The sequence below is a fragment of the Sceloporus occidentalis genome, unplaced genomic scaffold (genome assembly GCF_023333645.1).
Source record: "Sceloporus occidentalis isolate IW3139 unplaced genomic scaffold, rSceOcc1.0.p SCAF_1, whole genome shotgun sequence".
NCBI lineage: Eukaryota > Metazoa > Chordata > Lepidosauria > Squamata > Phrynosomatidae > Sceloporus > Sceloporus occidentalis.
In genome coordinates this window covers 58,312,482-58,337,593 of record NW_028316981.1, presented here as the reverse complement: position 1 = coordinate 58,337,593, position 25,112 = coordinate 58,312,482, and the positions used below count along the sequence as shown (strand labels likewise).

At 38.3% G+C, this 25,112-nt stretch overlaps 1 protein-coding gene across 3 annotated transcripts in view; it reads right to left on the bottom strand.

Moving 5' to 3' along the window:
• Window positions 1-11,904: 11,904 nt before the first annotated feature.
• ARHGEF3 (Rho guanine nucleotide exchange factor 3) overlaps window positions 11,905-25,112 on the bottom strand; it is a 47,832-nt gene continuing 34,624 nt past the window's right edge. Inside the window, exons 4-11 of one of the 3 annotated variants that reach the window (XM_089522328.1) lie at window positions 22,517-22,579; window positions 22,244-22,340; window positions 19,792-19,868; window positions 18,847-19,104; window positions 16,557-16,727; window positions 15,573-15,759; window positions 14,197-15,138; window positions 11,905-13,417 (exon numbers count right to left, since the gene is read on the bottom strand). In XM_089522328.1, the coding sequence (XP_089378454.1) occupies window positions 14,789-15,138; window positions 15,573-15,759; window positions 16,557-16,727; window positions 18,847-19,104; window positions 19,792-19,868; window positions 22,244-22,340; window positions 22,517-22,579 (1,203 nt within the window). In that variant the 3' untranslated portion in view covers window positions 11,905-13,417; window positions 14,197-14,788. Of the gene's footprint in view, window positions 13,418-13,841; window positions 15,139-15,572; window positions 15,760-16,556; window positions 16,728-18,846; window positions 19,105-19,791; window positions 19,869-22,243; window positions 22,341-22,516; window positions 22,580-25,112 lie in introns of those variants that run through there. The other 2 variants (XM_089522308.1, XM_089522319.1) reach the window with 2 other exon arrangements.

The following is a 25,112-nucleotide window of genomic DNA, read 5'->3' as shown; positions in this document are numbered from 1 at the left end:
GCCCAGGATAAAAAGAACCGCAGTAGTTATGTCCAGCTTTCCCATTGAGGAGTACTGTACTTATTTAATTGGTAGGCTGCCCTTCTCCCAGAAAGGGGCCCAAGGCTCACAGATAAAAACATTTTTTGTTAAATTTACAATAAAAATGTACTGTAAAACCAATTAAAACCATCTAGCTAAAAACAGTGTAAAAATACATACAGAAAAAGCATAGCTAAAACACATACCTCATATAAAAGCCGCCTTGAGAAGGAAGCATTGTACTCTCGCATGCAGTTCTCTGGCAGCTCACCTTCAGTGTCCTGGTTCCTCTCAAAGTACACTATCCAAAACCCATAAAACAATTATCCCTTTACTGGCACAACCAAAATGCACAAAATACACGATGCAAGCTTTTGAAGCTCCACTGGCTTCTTCATCATGCAAAGCTCTTAAAATCATACAGGTGAATATATATATATATATATATATATAGAGAGAGAGAGAGAGAGAGAGAGAGAGAGACAAAGTTAGTCACAGAGACATGCATTTTCTCAAGGTGTTGTTGTGTTGTTCTGTGAGGGGATGTCAATGCAAGCTGGTCTTTCCTTCTTCGGGAACTTGTGGCACTGGGAACAAAGCATCCCAAAGTCCAAGAGATAAAATGTGAATTCCTTTGGCAATACAAAAAGGTACTGTTTGTACAGTGGAGCCTCGCTATCCATGGACTTGCCAACGGCGGATTTAAGCATCTGTGGATGGCAAGCCCCATTGTCCCCAGTAGTGGCTCATGCATGTGCTGCCATTCGGGACAATGGGGCTTCACTTTTATCATACTTTTTGAGCATTGTTTTAGATTCAGGACCACTGATACATGCCAAAAAAGAAAGCAAATCCCCATTTGACTCATGGTCACTGCAAGCCATGTAGCCACTTGTTCACCTGAAGTCCCATTGTCCCTAATGGTGGCAGGGCTATGTGCGCGTGCCACAATTGGGGACAATGGGACTTGAGGTCCCACAGATTTTGGTATCTGCAGGGGGGTCCGGAATGGATCCCCCATGGATACCAAGGTTACACTATGCTTTGCAATATGGGCAATATAGCCACCCTTGAATATGTTTCCAATTACTCTCAAAACAACTTGCAACAGAAGCAATCGCTTACATGTGTGTGTGTTTGTGTGTCCGAGTTGCCTGTTGACTTACAGCATTCTCATGAATTTCACAGGGTTTTCTTAGACAAGGAATACTCAGTTTTGGCAGTCCCTTTCTCTGAAAAATAGTCTATAGCACCTGGTATTCCCCCATCCAAGCACTACCCAGGCCTGACCCTACTTAGCTTCCAAGATCAGATGGGGATCTGGAGTCTTCAGAATATTTAGGCACCAAAATTGTTCCCATAATCTTCTATACTGCCTATAAATGGCGTGGATTTGCCCTCCCTTCTCATATATAGTGACTCTGCATTTTTTACTTGTTTCTTTTAAGATTCCATACCTCTTGAAGATGCGTGATTACCAAAATTAACTGAATTTTGTTCATTAAAATGTTCTGAGCCAACATGTTTTCATTAAGGCATTTTAGCTACCATTTTTCTTAATAGAATATAGGCTACATCCACACTGCAAAAGTAATCAAGTTTGACACCACTTTAACAGCCATGGCTGAATGCTAAGGAACTCTGGGAATTATATTTTTGTGAGGCAGCCTTCTCTGTCAGAGAGCTCTGGTGTCGCAACAAATCAGTGATCCTGAATCTAAAACAATGCTCAAAAAGTAAGATGAAAATTCCAAGTAATCTATATCTCTGATTTGATTGGATGTACAGAACATCTGATCTCATTATTCCATTAGTTTTCTATAGTAATATCTGATCATGGAATGCTCCAATAATAATAATAATAATACATTTACACTCAAATCTAACAGAGGAGTCACAATCCAATTTGACTTCAAAGGGTTTATCCAAATGATTACAAAACGTGCAAACACTTCAGCTTTTCCTTATAATCAAATTATTTCAACAAACTGATAACTTTAGTGTACCTGTTCTGTAACTTTTCTAACTGTACAATATCTTGTTGGAGTTAGACTGAACAAACAGAACACAAAATGAGTCATTTCATAGCTGTGGACTCCTGTGGTGGCAGCGAGCTGAATTAGATGTACCTTGGAATCACATACAACACTCAAATTCTATAATGTGATAGATTGACATAACAGCTTTATCAGGTTCATCTCCCAGCATCCCCATTTGACTTATAGTCACTACTAGTCAATTATAGCCCTCAACTTAATCTGCTTCACAAGATTGTTGTTAGGATAAAAGTGGAGTTGGGGGGAAATAGTGTTTAATACCATCAGTTCCTGAGGATAAACAATTTAGTTGAAATACATAGGGGGTACAACTCTATGATGAACATATTTCCAGAAGGCTTTAAAGGAGTCTCCCCTGATTTACAATTCCATACAGGTTTATCTAATAGTAAGTATCACAGAACTCAATGCATTCTGAGCATATATGGGTATAATTGTCTTGTTAATAAACAGTGGGCCTTCTACATTCACTGGGGGTAGGGGCACAGGGCTCCCATGAAAGCTACAAATAAAAAAACACTATAATAGGCAAAGGGGTCACGCAAGGCTGCATCCTATCCCCCTACTTGTTTAATTTATATGCTGAAAACATAAGGAAAGCAGAATTAGAAACAGAAAAGGAGGAGTTAAGATTGGGGGAAGCAACATTAACAACCTAATATATGTGGACAACACCATAATATTAGCAGAAGACATTCAAGAATTAGAACAGTTAATAAGGAAAGTCAAAGATAAAAGTACAACGGCAGGCCTGATGCTGAACATAAAGAAAACAAAAGTAATGATCACAGAAGAAACACACAAATTCAATCTACACAACAAGGAAATTGAAATAGTTAAAGAATTCTCAAATCTAGGATCAAACATTGACCACTGACAAGAATGGAGACTGCAGTCAAGAAATAAGAAGAAGACTAGGTATGGGAAGGGCAGCTATGAAAGAACTGGAAAAGATACTGAAGAGCAAAGACATACAACTGAGCACTAAAGTTAGAATCATTCAGGCCACTGTATTCCCAATTGCCATGTACAGATGCAAGAGCTGGACAGTGTTGAAATTCCATAGACTTCAAGGAGGTCACTTAGTAGCACCTACTATCGAGGTTTATCAAAGAAAAATTGTTCCTCAGTTATTATACGGAGCAGAAATTTGGGGCTACAACAGTGTCTCAAATTTAGAAACTGTTCAGAACTTATTTTTAAGATCCCTGTTGGCTGTCCCTAAGTGTACTCCTGTCTCTTTTCTGAGAGCTGAAACAGGCCAAACTACTCTTCAAGCTGGTACACATACCGCTCTTGCCTTCTACTGGCTAAAGTTGTTATCCATGAGTGATTCCAGACTCCCCCCAAAAATGTTTTTTAGAACAAATATCCATTAACTCTCCAAGCTCCTGGGTATCTAGTTAGAACAATATTGCAGAGCTATGAGATTAATGTGAACTCACGTCCAAATTCTGCCATCCGTAGAGTCAAGCAACTAATTAAAGAGAACATTTATCTTACTTCCAAATGGGCCAATCTTCTTGCACTCTCGAACTCTTCTTTTTCTTTTTGGTACCCATTGTATAAGACATCGTTTGGGTTAGAGCATTACTTTATTAATCTTACTCTGGCCCCTACTAGAAAAGCATTTACTGCTCTAAGGTACCAATGTATGCCTTCTGCCTATTTGACGGGCAGATATAATAACACTCCTGTCCATCTAAGACTACCTATCTGCAAAACCGGGGAAGTGGAGAATATTGAACATTACCTTTTACATTGTCCTCGGTATATATGTCCTAGACAAAGGTTTCTTGAATGTATTTTAAAATCCTTTTCCGATAGATCTTGCCTTCAGCAGATTTGTGTCCTTTTGGCTGGCAGCAATGTATTTGTTACTTCTATGGTAGCAAAATTTGGTTTAGCTGTTAGCAAGATTAGAATCAGTTTTCTTGATCGGAATGATGGCTAGAACAATTCTAGTTTTATGTTTATATTTATTTTATCATTTATGATGTATTATTTTGTTGTTGTTGTTGATGGGTCTCTCATACTAATTTTACCATGTTGTTTATGCCTTGGTTTTTTTAATACTGTTTTTGTATTTACTGTTTGGATCTATTTTATATTGTGACAGCTTTTAGCTTTTAACAATAAACTTCTATTCTTCTATTCTATTCTAATAATAATAATGATAATAATAATGCATATTATCTCATATAGACAAACCCACACAATTTAATTAAAATGTTAACTCATCAACTGGTTGAGATAGTAGATTATTTACTCTCTTCTTCTTTTTCTTTTTCTTCCTCCTCCTCCTCGCCTCTCCTCAAGATGGGGAATGAGGTGGGGAACAACAATAAATCAGCAATGAACAACATAAATTAAAACACATTAATTAAAACACATATAACAGTTTAAAAGGACAAATAAGGCATATACAATTAAAAACAGTCCACATTTAAAATTCAGCAAATTAATTAAGAACAATAATGATTACAGTTACCTAACTTGAAAGCTGGTAGTGAGGACATCAGAATAGCTAAGAAAAAAAATGCTATACCTTGGCCAAGTAATTAATCAAAATGGAGACCGCAACCAAGAGATCAGAAATGACAACTTTTAAAGCATCTATGAAGGAACTAAATAAGATCCTCATTGAATAACAAGGTCAGGATTATCTATGACTTGGTATTTCTGATTTCTCTGTATGGTTGTGGAAGATGGACAGTAAAGAAAGCTGACATGAAGAAAATTAAAAATTTGCAATGTGGTGCTGGAGTTTTGCAGATACCATGGCCTTCCAAAAGACAAATAAATAGATCCAACCATAAATCAGGTCTGAACTCTCCCTAGAAACCAAAATGACTAAACTGAGGTTAATATACTTTAGCTATGTCATGAGATAACATGACTCATTAGAAAAGGCCAACTGCACAAAAACCGATGGTCACTACAGAAAAGGTATCCAATTACACAGCATAATCTGTGATGCAATTTCCAAAGTCTAAATTTATAATGTAATTGATTTGATTATTGATATTGTAATTTCATTAAATTCTTCATATAGATTATACTAATCTGTTCCCTTTATAGAACAGATCTATTATCTTAGTAATAATCTACTTATTTTTGTAACAATCGTAATTTAAATATTGTGTTTAAAATATTTAATTGAAGCCATTTAACGACAACAAAAACAAGCAGATTCCCAAGCAATGTTGAAGCTTTCAAAACCTCTCCAAATTGCATCATAATGGGAAATAAATCTAAAAGAGGGATCAGCAAAATGTGGCTTTCGGATGTTCTACTACAAATCCTAGGCATCATAGCCAACAGTGAAGAATGTTCTGAGTTGCAGTCCAACAACTTGTCCACAAGTTGCCAACTCTGACATATAGCGATGCATGCTTTGGCAAACAACAGACACCAACAACAGTAACTTATCTATAGTCTGAACTGACAGTGACTTTTTAGCAAAGATATCTTGCCGTGAAAAAAAATCAACAAAAGGACAGCTCAGTCTTAGTAGTTGTTGAAAAAGAAAATTCTATATAGAGCATAATTATGAAAAGCACCGAAGAGACATAAATGCCAGGAATATGGTAGTCTTCTGTTAAGTCTCTGGTATCACCCTTTTAGTTTAGCTATATGGTTCTGGAGTACTCTGCTTGGTTCTTGGTATGCCACCTTTTAGAAATGACATTCTGTTCTAAATTGTGCACTACAGCAGATTTTGCAGTGAGCAGGGTCTACATTAGATAATTTCCAAGAGCTCTTGGCCTTGTAATTCTGTGGTTAGGAAAACTGGCATAAAATGTGACCACAATGAGCAAGGGATTTGGAGTGGCTGCTCAGGAAAGGCTGAATCGTTGGTGACTATTTAATTGCGGGGGGGGGGGGGGGGACTGCTGGAGACATGATAGGGATTTATGATGCATGATGGAGAGAAAGAGAAGAGGTTTTTGTCTCATATGTAATACTAGAACTTTGGCTCATCTAGTGAGATTGATTGGTAGTAAACACAGAAGAGAAAATAAGACTTTTTCACATTACCTACAACAAGCCAGTGGCTCAGCTAGGCAATTTTAGACCCTGGGATGGGGTGAGGGCAGTTTTAGGTGGCCAAGTTATAACATCTTCTGGTAACATTTTTCTTCTCATGACTTCTGGAATTAACTGGTAGTTTTTGTATACAGATAAACACTTTATTATTTGGAGCTGAAAGAAGTAATTCTTTTAAAAAGTAAAAAATAATTTTAAAAAGAGTACAGTATCCATACTTAACCTCCCACCCGGTTATTGAGGCGGTGCCACTGATCACTTGCTAGAGTTTCCAGGCCTAGGAGCTTTGGTGCCAGGCCCTAGCCCACACCAATGAGGGGGATTTGCTGCTAGAGTCTCCATGTGGCTCATGGAACCAAACCAGTACTACCTTGACTGTAAAAAAAACTCCTCTTGTTTAGAGAATGTTGTTGAACTGCTGTTCTACAAAAAGTTCCTTAAAGTAGTTTACATAGTAAAATGGGGCCAATAATTAAAACACTACCCTACTTTCAATTCATTTTTTTTTTTTTTTTGGTCTTTTACTCAACAGATAATGGCACTCTGAAGGACAATGCCACCTTGAATCTTCTGCTGGGAGAAAGGTGTGATATGAATTAAATAAATGTAGGGAATACGCACACTTAGAACACACTTTTTAAAAAGTAAGCAAATTTGAAATGTTTTCATGAACTAAAATGGGCAATCTAAAATATTAAACAAAACAGACAGCAAAATGTATTAAATGTTTGAAACCTGACCAAAAAAAAGGGGAGTATGAGGCAATACAGAGCAAATGTTTTCTTTATACTTTGCACTAAGAAGCTATACTGTACTGTTTTGATATGGGGAGTTACACAAAGTAATGTAACTTTTGCCTATGCATATCCCTTTATCCATTATCTAGATACCTTAGCACAGTGATGGTGAACCTTTTAGAGGCTGAGTGCCCAACCTGCAACCCAAAACCCACTTATTTATCGCAAAGTGCCATGTCCCTCTGATGTTCTAGTAACAAACTCTGGCAAACTCCATGTTGGGGTGATGGCACATGTGCCCACAGAGAGGGCTCTGAGTGCCACCTCTGGCACGCGTGCCATAGGTTCGCCACTACTGCCTTAGCATATTCATCATGGATCTATTTTAATTTTTCTTAGTTTTGTATTTTGTTTTAAACTACATATACTTAAGTATTTGAGTAAGCAACAGTTAACTATTTAAAGCATGTTGAAATGTTAATTTAAAAATAAATTTAGTCGAGCTAGTTATTGAACCAGGAATTATTCTCCCAGCCACCAATCATTTTACTCTTAAACAGTCCCAGCAGATGGCAGCAATAGACTAACAATAATCTGTATTTTCCTTTTTGTGCATATTACTTTTGACAGTAAAATAAATTATTTAAAATATTACTTAAAACCCAGATGTAAAGAGATTCTGAGACTTATGGAAAAGGACTTTTCTAGCTTAGTGGAATCTTTTTACTCCTCCTTGGTATATAACATATTTTTAAAGTCTCAGTTCAAAATTAGTTTTTCATTGAATATGGGAGGTTACTCGCCAGAAAAAAATATATTTAAATCTCTCATTGCAGTCATGAAAGTACTTCCATGATTTTAGATCTTGGCCTGCATCATTTATTATTATTATAATTGTTGCTGTGTGCTTTCAAGTCATTTCTAATTAATGGCAATCCTAAAGCAAACTTATCACGGGTTTTTCTTGGCAAGATTTGTTCTGAGCAAGTGTGCCTTTGCCTTCCTCTGAGTCTGAGAGGGTGTGACTTGCTCAAGATCACCCAGTGGTCAAGCAGGGACTCAAACCCTAGTCTCCAGAGTCCTAGTCCAACATTCAAACCACTACATTATATATATTACACTATATGTTATATTGTTGTTTTTCTTATCATGTGCCTTCACATTGTTTCTGACCTATGGTGACCCTATCATGGTTTTCTTGGCAAGATTTGTTCAGATGAGGTTTGCCATTGCCTTCTTCTGAGGCTGACAGTTGCGACTTGCCAAGGTTGTATTGGTTTTGTTTTAATCTGTAAGCCGCTTTGATTGCTATTATAGTAGAAAGGCAGGCTACAAATAAAAGTATTATTTATTATTATTAGGTTATAAAACCCATATTAATTGTTTTTTGTGGGGGTTTTTGAGCTATGCAACCATGTTCTGGAAGAGCTTATTACTGACATTTTGCCAGCATTGGTGGCTGGCATTTTCAGAGAAAGCTGGCATGGGAGTGAGTGGGGTATATAGCCTTCGACTTCCCATATTAATTTAGTTTCAAAATGGTGTGATTAAATTATATATTGGAAGAATATTCTTGAAAGTCCATTTTATGTATTTACATATATCCTGATTTTTCTACAAATCATAAAGCAGTATGCAAAGGTAGTACCTTTGAGACTAACAAAGAAAATAACTAGTAGCATGAGGTATTGTAGACCTGAGTCTACTTCCTCAGAAGCATGGAAGTAGCCTCGTCTACGAAAGCTCATGCTACGAGCTTTATTCTTTCAGTTAGTCTGAAAGGTGCTACAAAATCAATTTACATACTGATTTTCCAGACTAATATGGCTACATCTTTGGATTTTATTACCAAAGCAGTTTATATATAAAACAAAAATTAACATATATATTTAGCTCGTAATTAAAAACATCACAATAAAATACAGCAGACTGCAGCAGCAAGATAACTCACCAGTTACAAATAAAAGCCAAAACTGCAAATTAAATGTTGGACTTTAAGGTCTTATTAAGCAGTATGTTTTGAGTTTTTGACCATATGTCTCACTCTAAAAGCACAGAGGGACTCAGTCCACGTTGGACATTTTATACCCCATTTCAAGATTCCAGCTCTTAGTAGACCTACCCAGGTAGAAGGGATACAATGAGAAGGGCCCCTGAAGCTGATCTTAAAAGCTCAGGGACAATTGTAGGGAGGAAGGTGACTTATATTGTATCCTTTTCCTGGGCTGTCTGGGACTTTAAAGCAGGGCTGGGCAAAGTTTCTCGCCAGGTGTTGCTCATCTGTAACTTTCAACATTCCTCATCTTTGGCTGTGGTGACCAGGGCTCATGGGAGCAGCAGTACATCAGGAAGGAAGCATTTTGCATAGCTCTGTTTAAATGTCAGTATCAGCACCTTGGACTCGATACTTAACCACTGACTGAATACTTAACGAGTGCATATTGTGTACCACTGGAGTTACATTATCCAACCTTATGTTAAATTCCTTGCTGAATTACTAAAGACCAGCCAGTTTTCCAATTCTCTTCAAAAGGAGCCCCTCACAGAGAACATTCTAAGCTAGAGATAACCAAGGCATTAATGATCATGAGATCCTCTGAAGACGACCAGTTACCAAATGAGCTTGTGCTGGTAAAAACTTCCCCTGGCCTCCAATTATAGCTTCTGGTCTTGTATATAGGAGAGGGGTTTCCTCATTGTAGTATACTGGAATTAAAGTCTGTAAGTGAGTGCCTTGTAATCACATGCAGTGACCATCATCTAGAAAGCATAAAACAAAGTAGACATCAATCTACATTGAGTAGTTTGTAGTAGCTGAAACAGCCATCATTGTAAATTTCAAGACTACCACCACCAACAAAGGGGCTCGACAGACTGCCTGGGAAAGGCAGGCTGGAACCACCCCTTCTTGCTGTGCAGCATTGCTGCAGCAACTAAACGACATGGCACCACTGCACAGCAGAAAAGAAGCCGCTTAGAGAGGCTCCTTTTTGCAACGTCGTAAGAGGTGCATCACAGTCCTTACGACACTGCTTCTTTTTAGAGACGTGTGGGCGCTGAGACACCCACATGTCATCAATACGTTCCCTGTGTGGGTGGTGCCGCTCAAAAATGGCACCGCCTGCACGCAGTAGGGCTCAGGAGCATGTGGTTGGTGCACGCTCCTGAGCCCTACTATCATTGCCAGGACGTCACTTCCTGGCAGTGTGTACTGGGCCTCACTCTGTGGAAAGGGACATTAGCTAGATCCAGCAAAGTGACAAAAAGATAACTAGATTACACAATTAGATACAGGATGTATAATACTAGCCACTGGGAAATGTGCAGTGGTCATAGATGAACTCTCTTGAAGGCTGAAATTATCTGAAACCCAAAGGGAGCTATTTTCTATAGAGTTATTTTTTTTTTTTTTGGGGGGGGGGGTTCGGGCTATGTGGCCATGTTCTAGAAGAGTTCATTCCTGACGTTTCGCCAGCATCTGTGCCTGGCATCTTCAGAGAATGCTGGCATGGAAGATAGACAGCTACAGATGCTGGCGAAACATCAGGAATGAACTCTTCTAGAACATGGCCAAATAGCCCCCCAAAACACAAAAAAACCTATGGATGCTGGCCATGAAAGCCTTGGACTTCACATTAGAGCTATTTTCTCTTTGGCGGGTTACAGACCGCCGCCGCCATTTGCTCCGTGCGGGAGCCGCAGCAGCCACACCGCGCGGCTCCCGCACGGACCGAAAAAGAAGCTCCAAAATGGAGCTTCTTTAAGCGGCGCCTCTATGACGTTGCGAGGTGCCAGGGGCGGACTCACGGCGTCAGACGCCGCGACACGCGCGGATGCACAGCGTCCGATACGTAAATATGGCAGCAGCCATGTGGAACGGCCGCCGCCATATTGTACGTACAGAATATGTACTAGGGTTAGGGGGGTGCGGAAGCACCGCCCCTTCCTAACCCTAGTACGTATTCATTACGTACTAAATGGCGGTGTGTAACCCGCCTTTCTTTTTATTTTTCTCCTTGTTTCTTTTTTATAGCTCTTTTCTAAACTATATGTGCCAACTGCCCCACCATGGAACTACCTGGTAAGATTATGTGCTCCTGTGAGGTTAGAGGGTATGGCGGTGGTACTAGTGCTTTTGCTGAGGAGCCAAACTAAATGTGCCAAATGCTTTAACATGATTTATGGAAGAGAACCATACCATGGTTATGGAAGGCTCTGTGTGACACTGGCATAGAATCTCCCAGAAACAATGGTGGAGGCACTTTAGCTAACTCTGAAAGAGTCAGTATTGAGAAGATGAAGGCAACGGTAAACCACTCCAGGATGTCTTTTTCCTTGAAAACCCTATGATGAGACAGTCCAAAATGAAGGGAAAATAGTGCTGTAAGATGAGACCTCTGGGTCTGAAGACTCTCAACCAGCCACTGGGAGAAAGCAAAGCACAAATAACACTGTGTCACACAAATGGACTCAAGCTGAAACGCCCTTCAGCAGCTGACATGCTCAGATGTGAAAAGAAAGTCTTAAGCTGTACAAAATACACAGTGCACCTGCTCCTTACATGGGCGCGCCATACACGGCTTCCGGTTTACGTGAAAGCCGCGCTGTAATACTTTGAATGGCGCGCACAGCCACCGCATGCACAAGCCCCATTCACTATAATGGGGCTCAAGCATAGGCGTAATTCACCTTACGCGGGGGTGGTGGTGGTGTCCCGGAACGGATCCCCTGCGTAAGGTGAGGTTCCACTGTATAATAAGCATGTAAAATGTGAGAAGCAAGTGATAGACACCAACAATAACCACTCACCTGTATTCTGAAGTGGCAATCACTTTTCAGGAAAGATACCATGCCATGAAATAATCTACAAAAACAGAACCCAGTCCACAGCAGAATGAACTCGGATGAAATTCCCATAAAATTTTTCATATAGATTCTTTTAATGTTTTTTAATAACAGATCTAGTGTCTTATTAGTACTTTAAACCACCATCAAGCATTAATTTTTGTAATTATAATTTAATTAATTAATTATGTAATTAAATTTGTTATTAAAACTGATGTTGAACTACTGTGGTCAAGTCTGGAGAATTATATATATATAATCCAGAATAATACGATTTAACTTCTATAAAATGTAGGATTTGTCAGAAACCATTAGGAGTTCTGAAGGCTCTACCTTTACATAGTAAGCAATTTTTTAAAAAAATAAAAAAACACTTTAGTGTAATTTATTGAAATACCTTGAGAAAAGCGTAAGGCAGCATGCCAAAAAGATGAAATCAGTACATACGTTACTTTTTAATAAATGAAGACAACCATTCCCCCAACATTTTGGCAAGTTGTTGTCTTTTGAACTGATTACATCCTTATTGTGCAGCCTTGTGAATTTTTACTGAAAACAAGCAACACTGTAATCAGTGGGAATTATGCACAGGTAAGCGTGTACAGGAATGCGGCCTCATATACCTTCTATTGCCTTTTGTAAATAGTTCTACTGATCCAAAGTGGATGCTAAGCCATATTTCTCTTGTTCTTAATATTCAACTTCCAAAATGAAGCAATTTAAATAAATTACAACACTGAAATACAAAACAATTATCCCATTTAAATTCTGTGCATGCAGTAATATGTTCTAAAGAGGAAAATTAGCTTAAGAATTTTATAAAAATAGAAGTAAAATGACCTATGTTATATTGATTCTCTCAACATAATGACTGCAACACAATGACTCCTCTAACATCCAGCAAAACATGTACAAAGGAATGTTGATACTTTATTTTATTTCCCTAATTTTTCAGTAAACATGTAAAATATTTGAAATACACATTTTGGCAATATTTTATGAATAGTACTGCTTGCACTGAGGTTGGAATCTTATACGGCATGGAAAGTAAGTAGTAATAGTAGAAAAGATCCTTTCAGTACACTAAACTGTACGTTAGAGGCGCATGAGCAAGAAGTAGATCAAATTAAACATTTCAGTGTTTTTCAAACTTTCATTTAAAAGTTTGACCCCAAACTACTAATTTGATTGGCATTTCCCCAACTTCAAGGGTGCAGAGCTAACCAGAGATGTCCTCCAAGTATCATAAAAGAATAAGCCTAACACTTTTTGAGATGTAACGGAGTTGCCAGAGTTGCAGTACCAGTGGATACACAGACAGTTGTCTCGGGAAGCAAACAGGTTTCTCAATAAGGCAAAATTTCTTTGGATGTCTTCTTAGAAAAAATGAATGTGAACCAGAGCTTTAAATACAATTTGCAAATAATCATTTTCTTATTTTAATCATAATAAATTAACCCTCTTAAAATCTTAATAGTTAACCTTCCAAATTGTCGAAGGTGACTTCTCTGAACCGTGAATAAATGATAATTTTGTGAGCATATCTGGTGTGAAGTCCCATTTTTCAGGTTTTCATAAGCATCTCAAATAACGCAGAAACTGCCTGGCCTGAATCCTGGTTCTTGAGAGGGCACCCAATAGATTTGTTGTGGAGGAGGTCAGTAATAGTGCCCAATGACATAGCAGTGGTTGTTGTGGTCTGAGCAACTGGGAATAAGGGAAGAAGGAAGAGTTTTAATGCCATGAATAATGTCCCAAACTCTGAATGACAATAGATGCAGCTAAAATACTGAAATATTGAAATGTAAATGCAAAATATTATTATGGATATTAGAGATCACCATTTCATACACAACTCCTGGCTGCGCACTCAGGCATGGCTGCATGAAAACAAAACTACCAGTTTTAACTAAGGACTTAATCACACAGAAAATTGGGGGTTTAAACAGTGAAAATCATGTGGAAATCACATTATTGCAATTAACATTTTCACACACATCACGATTAAAGAGCCATTATCCCAGGAATAAACAGGCAATAAACAGCAACAAATCATTCACGGGATTTTCCTGAGAACGATTTATTGCTGTTTATTGCCTGTTTATTACTGGGATAATGGCACTTTCATCGAGACGTCATATGAAAATGTTGATCGCGAGTGCATGATTTCCACACGATTTCCACTGTATGATAAAGTCCTTAGTCATTGGGGTGTATCAGCTTTACTTTTTTCCTGGAGGTTTTCAGAGGTCTTATTACAAATGAGTTAGAAAATTCACTGTGACCTATTTATCTGCAAGAAGATTCAGCAGCGGTAGCACCATCTCCTTTCAGATTGTTTAGTTTGCATCTGGGTACTAAGGGGATACACATACTGCAATAGCCATAATTTAACTGTTAGATACATTTCTTTGTAAAGACCTAAGAATCATTCTGCATTTTAGGATTGCTGCTGAGCTGATAGCAATACTGCTATGTTAGCTTACCCTGTAGGTCTGGTTCCCAAATACTTGTACGTTGCTTGATTTCTCAGTGCTTTGTGAACAGATTCTACTGAAAACATGTCCGAGGTGATGTGCAAGTCCACTCTATAATAGCTCATGCACACTTGCAAGTAGTCACCTGATGGTGTATGTCAAGTCACAAGGTAATGAACCATTTAATTTTAGCCTTTTAAGCTTTCTGAAACACATTTCAGACTTTGACAACCTTTAGAGATGCCTTGCATTCAGCTGCTATGTGAGAGGTCAAAACTGGGCACTTTATGAACAGAGACATCCATTGTATAATATGCATAAAAACAGTAGTATAGAGAATATATCTACCAGCAGGACATTTTAAGTAATTGGTCAAGTACCTCTCTCAGCCACTGAGACATTTATAGAATATCACAGGATTATAGTTGCCATACATTCCAAATTACGCACACTGGCATTTACAGTACTGTGGTCACAAGGTACAAATATAATTGTGGCTGAGTTGACATTGTCACAAAAATATTAAAAAGTGCTTCTTGCTCCATATATGGAATGCTGATACTGTACAGGTAAAACATAGAAGACCTCTATGAAGTTTTTGTCAGACATTGCTTTCTAGATCTTGGTCCTTCTCCCATGAGTCTGTCTGTTCCATGTGGTCACAGTCAATGCTGATTTCGCTGGTGTCCATACTACAGTCAGACCCACTGTCTGACTGGTCCATTTGCTCAAGTTTTGATTCTTGCCGTGATACTCTGTTCCTGCTTGAGGATGTTAATAAACGTCCCTCAGAATCGGATAGTCCACCCTCTCCTGATGTGCATAAGACAGATTCTTTGGCTTGACGGATACAGTTGAGCCACTGCTGTTTGTTGAAGGTGTCATTTGCTTGTAATGAATGGGACTGGCTCTGAGATCCATTTTTGAAATTGACTCTGAAAAAATTTTTGACTGAAAGAAACCAGGCTTGTTAGTAAACAGGAACATGTTGGAAAGGATTTATATAGTATGTTAACAGTTGTGTTTTTTTATTTTAAAAAAATACTGTCCGAAGTGCAAATATTTGGTTTGTATCTTCACATCAAGTACTAAGGTCTGAAAGATCTACATGTTATCTGACGGTTTCTTAAAGAAAATTTATTCTACACAAAATCCTAACAACAAAAAACCCACAATTTTTTTCTGTGCTAAAGATCTATCTAACTAGTTAGTGCATATTTTCTAAAACCTTGGACCCACCATGCGTAAGCCAGTTCCATCATTTAGTACCTCAGGCTCATTCATCTGCACAACACCTATTTGACAAAAGTGCCACATTTTCATTCTAAAAAACCTTTAATTCTTAGTTTCAATATTTGGTAATAAATAATTGAAAGGGTTCTTACTTCTCTCATTGTTGCTAAATGCACCACGTATGGATCCACCTAATCGCACCTCTCCATCTTGCAAGTCCTCCAAAACAAGATCCTTCACAGGGATGGGTTGACGATACAACTGGTAGCAGAGTTGTTCATTATGTGTAACTGTTCGAGTAATTACTAGCACTTCTTGGAAGAGAAAGACATGCAATTTCTGATAGCAAAGGGAAAAACGGAAATGGTCACTTTCAAAAGTTTTTCTGTTCACATTGCTTAGTACAGTATATACAATTATTTTTTTAAAAAAGTACTCTTTTTAATTTGCTTTAAAAGCATCACATCTTTCCAAATTTTCACATTAACCACATGAAACTATGGTATTTACATTTAGGCTGTGCTTGTGATATTTAAAGGTATAATTTTAATTTTACTAGTTGTTTATGTCACAACTATTGCCATTATATTCAGTGATATGTAAGAATTATGATTTATGAGTAACATTAGTACAAAATATAATACTATGGATGCTGTATGATGTGCTATGGGAGGAGGTCAATGCAGGGGTGGGGTGACTTTATGAGTTACTATACCGGGTGATGTCAGCCCTAGCGAATCAAAAACATGGCAAATACCTTGTTTCATAAGCATCTGCAATTCTAACCTCATGCAAATATAGATTTAAATATCCTGCATGGGACATCTGAACAGGAAAGCACATACAATCAAGTTTAAGAGAGGCTCTAGGGTAATACAATAAGCCATAACTTTGTAAATTGCTAATTATATGAAAAAGTACAGCCTCTTTCTGAGACACTATAAAGAGGTTCCATTCAGTTATTACTGTATCTCTGCCTGCCCATTTTAAACTCTATTCAGGGTTATAAAAATTGCAGTTTTATATTTCCAAATGTGCTGTTCACTTTATAAAATATCTAAGTATAAACTTAGTATGAACGGAACTGGAAAAAAGAAGCAAGCCACGATTGCTTGTTTTGAAAATGAATTCCTTACCACTCCTCTGTTGTTCTTTAGTTCACCGTGACAACACACAACACGTGACTCATCTATCAGGGAGTCCTTTTGGCCTTCATCAAGATATATTAGCCTCTCTTTATAATACTGACATTCAGATTCACCTGTCTTCTTGTTGATTTCTGCCACTATGCCTTGGACAATATTAATCTGTGAAAATGACCATTAAAAATAAATCATATTTTTTCAGAACAATTTCATTGATGGGGAAAAAAACTGAAGGTGAACAAAACTTTTATTTGTGGTATTTTTCTTATAGATATTAGAAGAAAATGCAGAATATATAGAGTTAGGTACTTAGAATCATAGAATCATAGAGTTGGAAGAGACCACTAGGGCCATCCAGTCCAACCCCCTGCTATGCAGGAAATCCAAATCAAAGCATCCCCGACAGATGGCCATCCAGCCTCTGTTTAAAGGCCTCAATTCAGTTTTAGTACTGCAATTTTGTTTTTCATTTTATGTTTTCAAACTACTCCACATGTCATATTTCAACACATGATCCATCCATGCAATGTACGTATGTGCAGAAAATCTATATACAGGGAAAACTGCTATGTTCTATCTACAGTATGCCACATATATGCAGTAAAAAATCAATTGAGTGAACAGAGCACCTTTATCACTGAATATTTTCATTCAATGTATCTAATTCAACAGCTTAAATCTGCAACAGTTTATACCTGCAAATAAACAATGGAGCCCTGGTTCCATAGTGGTTAAATGCCTGTACTGCAGCCACTCACTCACAAACTGCAAGGTTGCGAGTTCAATACCAGCCAAGGGCTCAAGTTCGTCTCAGGCTTGCATCCTTCCCAAGTCACTCAAATGAGTACTCAATTTTTGGGGGGCAATTAGCTTACACTTTGTAAACCACTTAGAGAGTGCTTAAATGTACTGATAAGCAGTAAGCAGAAATGTACTTGCTATTCTGCACATTTTTGACAGTCCTCAAAGGTCACTTTCACAAGTCTGATGCTCAAATTGACACAATAGTGGGGGGAAATAAAATTTATTTCATATATATTGTAAAAGAAGCCCTACCATAATGCACCCACTCTCAGACAGTTACAGTGCTGCTGGAAACACTGGCAGCCTGTAAACATGGTATGTGCACCTTGTGGCCTGTGAAGAGAGCTATTAGCTCCTGAGAGAAGGAATGTACAGGACTTCTTTTCACAATAAAAATAAGGGGTAACTTTCAGGCTATGAGGCCATGTTCTAGAAGAGTTTATGCCTGAAGTTTCACCAGCATCTTGAAAGAAAGCCTTCACATAAGGGGAAAAGTTTAATTTTTGCCACTATTGCAATCATGATGGTCAAATGTAGCTTTCCCCAGGTTGGGATGGGATGCTATCTGAAGAAGTTGCTTGTTACGGCATTAGAAATCTCTTTTTAGTAAATTACTTCATTTCTTTCCTATATAATGCCTACTAAATGTAATGGGCAAAGATAGTTTTAATTACTATTAGATAAGGAGCACATAGCTATTTTTATTCTTTATATCATGACAGTTAGCCTTTTTCCTTTAAAAATTATTTGGAGATACAGTGGACCCTTGTTATACGCTGGGGTTTGGTTCCAAGATCCCCCATGTATAACAAAATCCGTGTATGCTCAAGTCCCATTAAATATAATGACACAGCAAAATGGTGTCCCTAATAAAAAATGGAAAATCAAGGTAAATTTATACTGTTTTGGAACATTTTCAAACCGTGTATGCTTGAATCCGTGTATAAAAAATCAGTGTATAAGAAGGACCGACTGTAATTTGATGGTAATGAAGGGTTACAGCACGCCCGTGCCATATGCGGGCGCGCCTTAGGCGGCCTTGAGCATACGCGCTCAAGCCGCGGGGCGTGCGCGGGGCAGAAGGGGCGGCACGTCCCATTCAATTGAATGGGCGCACGCACCCGTTGCACCCCGCGTGCGCCCGCGCCGCCGTGCTGCCGCGCACGAGCCCCATTGTTTCCAATGGGGCTCAAGCATAGGCGGAATTCGCCTTACGCAGAGGGATCCGGAACGGATCCCCCGCGTAAGGCGAGGACGGACTGTATTTACTGACGGCTGTTTTTACTTATACATAATCTCAGTGAAAAGATATGGTGGGGGTCTTTCTTAATTACAATAATGTCAATCTTACAAACAAATTAAGAATAAACTTAAGGAATGCAACTCTGTTATGGGTAAGAACCTTGAGCCAGCTGAGGCAACCTTTTATAGATTGCTGTTAAACATTATTTAGATGGTAATATCATTAAACACATACAGCTTCTTCAAGGTGCTGTTGGTCTGGATGATCATTTGGTGTGTGTCTCAGAATCTCTCTTAGTAGCAATGGGTATTTCACCAGACGGCTTCTTGGGATGTCAAGGAAGTTCCAGAGGTCCAGTTTGCGACTGAAAGGTGACTCTAGGCAACGTTGTAGGAAATCATGTACTCGATGGTCCTGTTTTTTATGATCCAGCAATGCTTTAGCAGCTACTTGGTTGCTGCAATAGCTATCATAGGAATTCAGGCAAGGTAGCTAAAGAAAAATAAATGAAAATTATTTGTGGGGCATGCATTTGGAAAGGGTTTCTAATATATTCATCTTTAATTTATGTGCTCTCTTGTCCTTCTCTCTCTCTCACACACACACACTTCTCTGTTCTAAAAATACACTCCTTGCATAAATTGTTTTTTACAAATTAGAGTTGGAGGGCAATAGTTCTTGAACAGAAGTTGTTATTTCATGAGCTGGCAGAAATATAAATATTTTTGTGGCATTTTTTAATTATCAGACAATCAAGGACATTGCATTTATGGATTGAGCATCACTATTTTAGGAACGTACATCATTGCCAGCTCTGTGGTTGCAACAGTAGATGCAGCTCTTTCAAGGCACAGAAACAGGAGCTTGTACATTTTTAGCACAATTTTATTAAAATTAATAAAACAAAGAAGAAGCTAGCTGTAACACCTGGGAAGTGTCTTTTGGCCTTGCCAATGTGACACAAATACGGTTTTGATAAAAAGTTACATTAAGTGATTCTACACAAATATTGTTAGTACATTTGTGAATCCTAACATCACTGCCCATTATTTCAACATTTTACTAGAATCAGATATTATATGATACCCAAGTACACATATTACCCTGCTCTAAACTTTCTAATGATGGGAAATAGTAAAAACAAAACATATTAATACATCTTATGCACACGTTCCATACCCAGCTCACAAGGATATGACCAACTGAATCTGTAGATCCATCAGGCTTCCTAACTTCTTTCAGTCTTCTAAGAAGGTCTAATGAAAATGCAAAAAATGAAACAAACAAAAAGTTACTCAAAACCCCTGGATTGTAAAGACATATAACTAGTGAGGAGATTTTGGAGACTTTCAGTCCCTTACCTGTGTGCATCTGATTTTTTTTTTTTTTGGGGGGGGGGGGTACTACAGGGATAGAGATGCCTGTTCTTTCTGAGCAATGCCCCCCTCCTGATGTACTTTAAAACCCCAAAACCTCCCTATACAGGCATTCCATACTTCAACATGAACAAACAGGATTACTAGCAGGATTACTAACTTCTGGCACACACACCCCACAAGCCAATGCACAATGACTACAAAAGTGCTGGAACCTCTGGAGGACCACTGAGGATCTCAGTGCTGATGTGAATTGTTTTGTGTCTGGCTATGGAAGGGTAGCCAGACCGTTTCTGATCCTGCAGGTTCATGTTGAAGCACAAAATGCCTATGTGAGCAGACTATGGAGTTTTAAAGTAAATTGGGGGATGGTCTATGCTGAGGGGTTGATACACTGAGAGGATGTTGAACTGAAGCCACAATCTTTATCCATATTTATCAAATGTTCCTCACAGACGCTGTTGCCAAATTGCCATCTTCTGAGCTGTTGCTAAGCTCACAAAAGACAAAAGTACCACCACCAGTATAGTGCATGTATTTATCTCCCCCCTTGGAAAGGGGACACTTTAGCTCAAAACAAGAGAAAGAGTTAACTTTTTCTCCCTATTACCACTGCTTCAGTTAGAATTAGAGCCACTTGCATCCACCCAGCAGTTCCTATTAGATTAAAAAAAAAAAAGGACCAACTATTTTAAGAGATCCAATGTATAGCTTTTCTCTCTTTGGCTGAATCTACACATGGGCTGTATCCCAGCTCCACTGTGTAGTATCCCTGCCCTGGTTTGGCACATATGCTAGTACACACACCTGTTTTAATCCAAACTAAAATCAGTTTGAAAAATGACACAGAGCCCCATTATGTAGCCACATTGGTGCAAGGACGGGTTGCTTCTCTGTGCACACACATCTGATGCATCAGTTTATGTCTGGTCACATGACCACAGCAGTTGCAGGCATTTTTTTTTTTCAGGTGGGGATTCCCATAACACATGAACATATTTGATATTTGCTTAATCAAACAGCCTCTGTTTTCCCTTTGTTCTGTCTGCCCTCCTGAAGGGGGAGTTAAAATGCTGACCTGCAAATGTGTGCAGTGAAGCTGGCAGAGAAGAGGCAAGTAAAATACCGATCTCTGGATGTGTGCATACAAACACCAAATCCCACTTCCAAAAAAACAACACTATCTTTTCCAAATGCTGATACAAACAAAGGAGCTACCCTTCTGGGGTGGAAACCATCAAGTAATCTAGGTAACTACCTACCAACCTGGCCCTTTCCCCCGTGCAATCCTAATGGGGAGGGGGAGGCGTCAAACCACATATTTAAAAAACTGGGTCTTCCCAAAAACAGTGGAGTAAACTGGAGCATTTAAAAATTGCCTTAAAGCCCAGAGGTATCAAAAAGAAGTGTTTTTGCATCAGAAGGAGAGGAACATTGTGTGTTACAACAGAACAGTCTAAGATAAGGATGCATTATTTAGTCTATAGATTCAGCCTTTGTCTCATTCACTAGAATTAAATATTAAGAAGCTGAGATGCGTACTTTTTAAAAACATGTCTATCAAAAGCCCTGATATATTGAGAACAAGTTTCTCTTATACTTAGATATCCAATTCTACACACTTTTACAACTTGCATTTTACTGGGAACATATAATAATAATAATAATAATAATAATAATAATAATAATAATAATGCCCCGCTCCTCTGAGCAATGCAACTGGAGCGACTTACAACATTAAAACATACAATCCATATCCCACAAACCCACCCACTCATAAAATACAATTAAACAATTTGCAATATAAAACATAGCTTAAAATAATAACACTGACAAACAATGACTACAACAAAGAATCAGGGATAAATAGGTTAGGCTTACTTCTGGTGGTCAGGTGTCTATTCAGGAAATGCCTGCCAGGAGAGATCTGTCTTAACAGCTATTATTATTTTACTTTTTGTTTTACCATTTAAACCAGATATGAAATGCAAACTTCTGGTAAATTCAACTTCTGGTGACATTTAAACCCATTCTCAGATGCGGGTCAGTACTAACATTTAAAACTGGCAGTTGTTTAACTCAACAAAGCAATATCAAATAATCAATCCATAATGTCAATAAACAACTAATCTTCCTAATTTGTTAGGGAATATTCCTGTTTATTTCAGCTCATGAATGGTTTTTTCTGCTGTAGCCCCTTATAAAATTTGCAGCCCTGTGCAGTTATTCCAACATTTGAATAGAAAGAATTATACCTTCATGTAGAGGAATTAAAGAATCCAGTGTTCCAAAAATTTGGTTCAGCTCTTGTTCTGACATTATGGAGAGCTTAAGCATTGGGTCATGGTAAGCCTGTAAAAACAAAGAAGTCATAAACACTTGTTTGAAATGGAAGGCGAGTGATAATCTTTAAACTCTGGAATTTATAGCTGAAGCTTCAGTTTAGAATTCTTATCTAAATATGCAGGTGCTAAAAATGACCATGAATACATTCAGAAAGAAGGATAAAATATTTAAAAGCACAATACCTTCTTTGCTAATTTCAAGTCTTCTATCAAATCTTCTTCTCCTTGTGAAAGTTCAAAAATAGCCTATAAACAGAAAATAGTCTTGAGAAATTTATTAATTCCAATGGACTTAAGCAATTTCCCCAACATTTACCTTGTTTTAACTTTTTATAATGTGTAGGTTCCTCTAGTTAAAATAATTATATTTATTATATAATTTGTTTCTATATTTCAGGACAGGATATAAACCAATGAATGGAAACAAGAAGGTGAGATGTGCTCCTCGTTTACTTTTAACTGGGTTATGACTTTACTGTGATGTTTTGACCACAGTTATGTTGTGATGCATAGGTAAAAAGGTAAATGTTTCCTCTTGACTTTAATGTCTAGTCGTAATTGACTGTAGGGGGTGGTGCTCATCTCCATTACTAAGCTGAAGAGCCAGGGGATGTGGGCTGTCTCAGGTGACATCCTGGGGGCGGGTGACACCAATATCTAAATTTAGAATTTTAGTTTGTATACATTATGTACTGTTTAAGTATTTTATTTATTTGCATGTGTAAATTGTTTGTGCATTTTATGTGTTTTTATGTAATTTTGTAAACCGCTTTGATCTTTTTGGAAAGGCGGTATATAATTATTATTATTATTATCATCATCATTATTATTATTAATACTCCCCAAACAAAGAAGAAGAAGGCCCTCCCTCCATGCCAACTGTCATCTTCTGTCCTGGAAGGAGTGAAAAGATAGGCCCAGTGCCATCAGGCCCGGCCTCGATTAAGAAGAGCCCTCCCTCCAGTCCATCTGCATTGGTCCAGGCCTCAGAGGGAGAGAAGAACTGCTGGACCTGATCCCCTTCCCCATCACCATTCCCTTCTCCTTTTGTGCCATGTCTTTTTAGATTGTAAGCCTGAGGGCAGGGAACTGACTAATTAAATAATAATTGTAAACCACTCTGAGAGCCTTTAAAGTGAAAAGAGCGGGGTAAATACCATAAATAAACAAAGATCCACTTTTGGGTAGAAATGGGCTGTGGCATTCACCTAAATCCCTTTAAAATGCTGGAGCTGGGGGGGGGGGGCTCAGTGGAAGGAGAAGGAAGAGGCCTCAGGGTTTTTTTTTACATATAAAATTAAATTTTTAATTTTAATTTTTTGAAAAAAAATCTTAACTTTTTCTTTAAAAAAATCTTACCTTACCAAACATTCACTTTGATCACATGAAACTATGTACATGTAAATACATTCAGGCTGTGCATATGATATTGTAATTTAACAGTATAATTTTAGTTCTGCTAGTTGTTTATATCACATCTATCGCCATAACATCCAGTGATATATGAGAATTACAATTTATGAGTAACATTAGTACAAAAATATTACTTAGGATTTTCTATGGTATGGTATGGGAGGAGGTCAATGGGGAGGGTGATGCCATGAGTTACTGCACTGGTTGACACAACCCTTGTGATACCACTGTCTTGAGTCCCAGTGCTGTTAGCTGGCCTTCTGTTATATTATGCTATATCAGGTAGAAGCAATCTCAGAGGGCAAATGCACTTTCAAGGAGTTAAATATCTGTTTGAAAATCTTCCCATAGTCGAGGAAACAGAATGAAGGGAATGTGAGGACTTTTGCTCACAGAAAGAAGACAAGGAAACTTCAGGGAGAAGCATGAAAGAGAGGAGGGCTTAGGAAATGTGCAAGCCCTAAGCAAAATGCATCCCTGGGGCCTCACGCAGCCTCAGTTTTTATGGCCCCTCACCTTTCGAGACTTCAGACAATATCACGCTGTACCATTATAGCACTATTATTCCACTTTAATGGCTATGGCTGCCTCCTGTAGAATCCCCTCCTGGGATTTGCAGTTGGGGGGGGGTGTTACAGTTCTCAGCCAGAGAGCTCTTAGACTCCAATAAACTACAAACCCCAAAATTCCACAGGATGCAGCCATAGCTATTAAAGTGGAATCATAGCATTATAGTAATGTAATGTGATATTGTCCCTTCTGGCCCAGCCTTTTCCTGTCCAAAAAATGACAAACTGCCTCTTTTGAAAACTCAATGAATGGTGATTTATTTGCAGAACTAGTAAAAGAACCCCCAGTTCCATGACAATTACCATCCTTGGCTTAGAGAAATGGACCTTTACTGTTCCTAAGAATTGTGACATGGAAAAAAGAACTGGTCTGGCATGGAAACTGAAGGCCTGAAGTTGAATGGGAAGCAGGCAATGAGTAGCTAATAGGTGAAAATGCTAAGCAAATAATGAAAGCATCCAAAATTAGAAAGAGAGACTGTGAAAAACTCTCTCGTCTGGGAGCATACTAACAAACTTGTATCTGCTGTTGGAGAGCCAACAGTGTAGTGGTTGGAGTGTTGCACTAGGATTCTGGAGTCCAGGATTTGTAACCCCACTTGGTCATGGAAACCTGCAGGGTCATCTTGGGCAAGTCACACTCCCTCAGCTTCAGAGGAAAGCAAAGGCAAACCTACACTGAATGAATCTTGCCAAGAAAATCCTCATGATAGGTTTGCTTAAGGGTTGCTAAAAATCTGAAATGACTTGAAGGCACACAACAACAACACATCTGCTGTTGACAAAAGTTGTAAGAA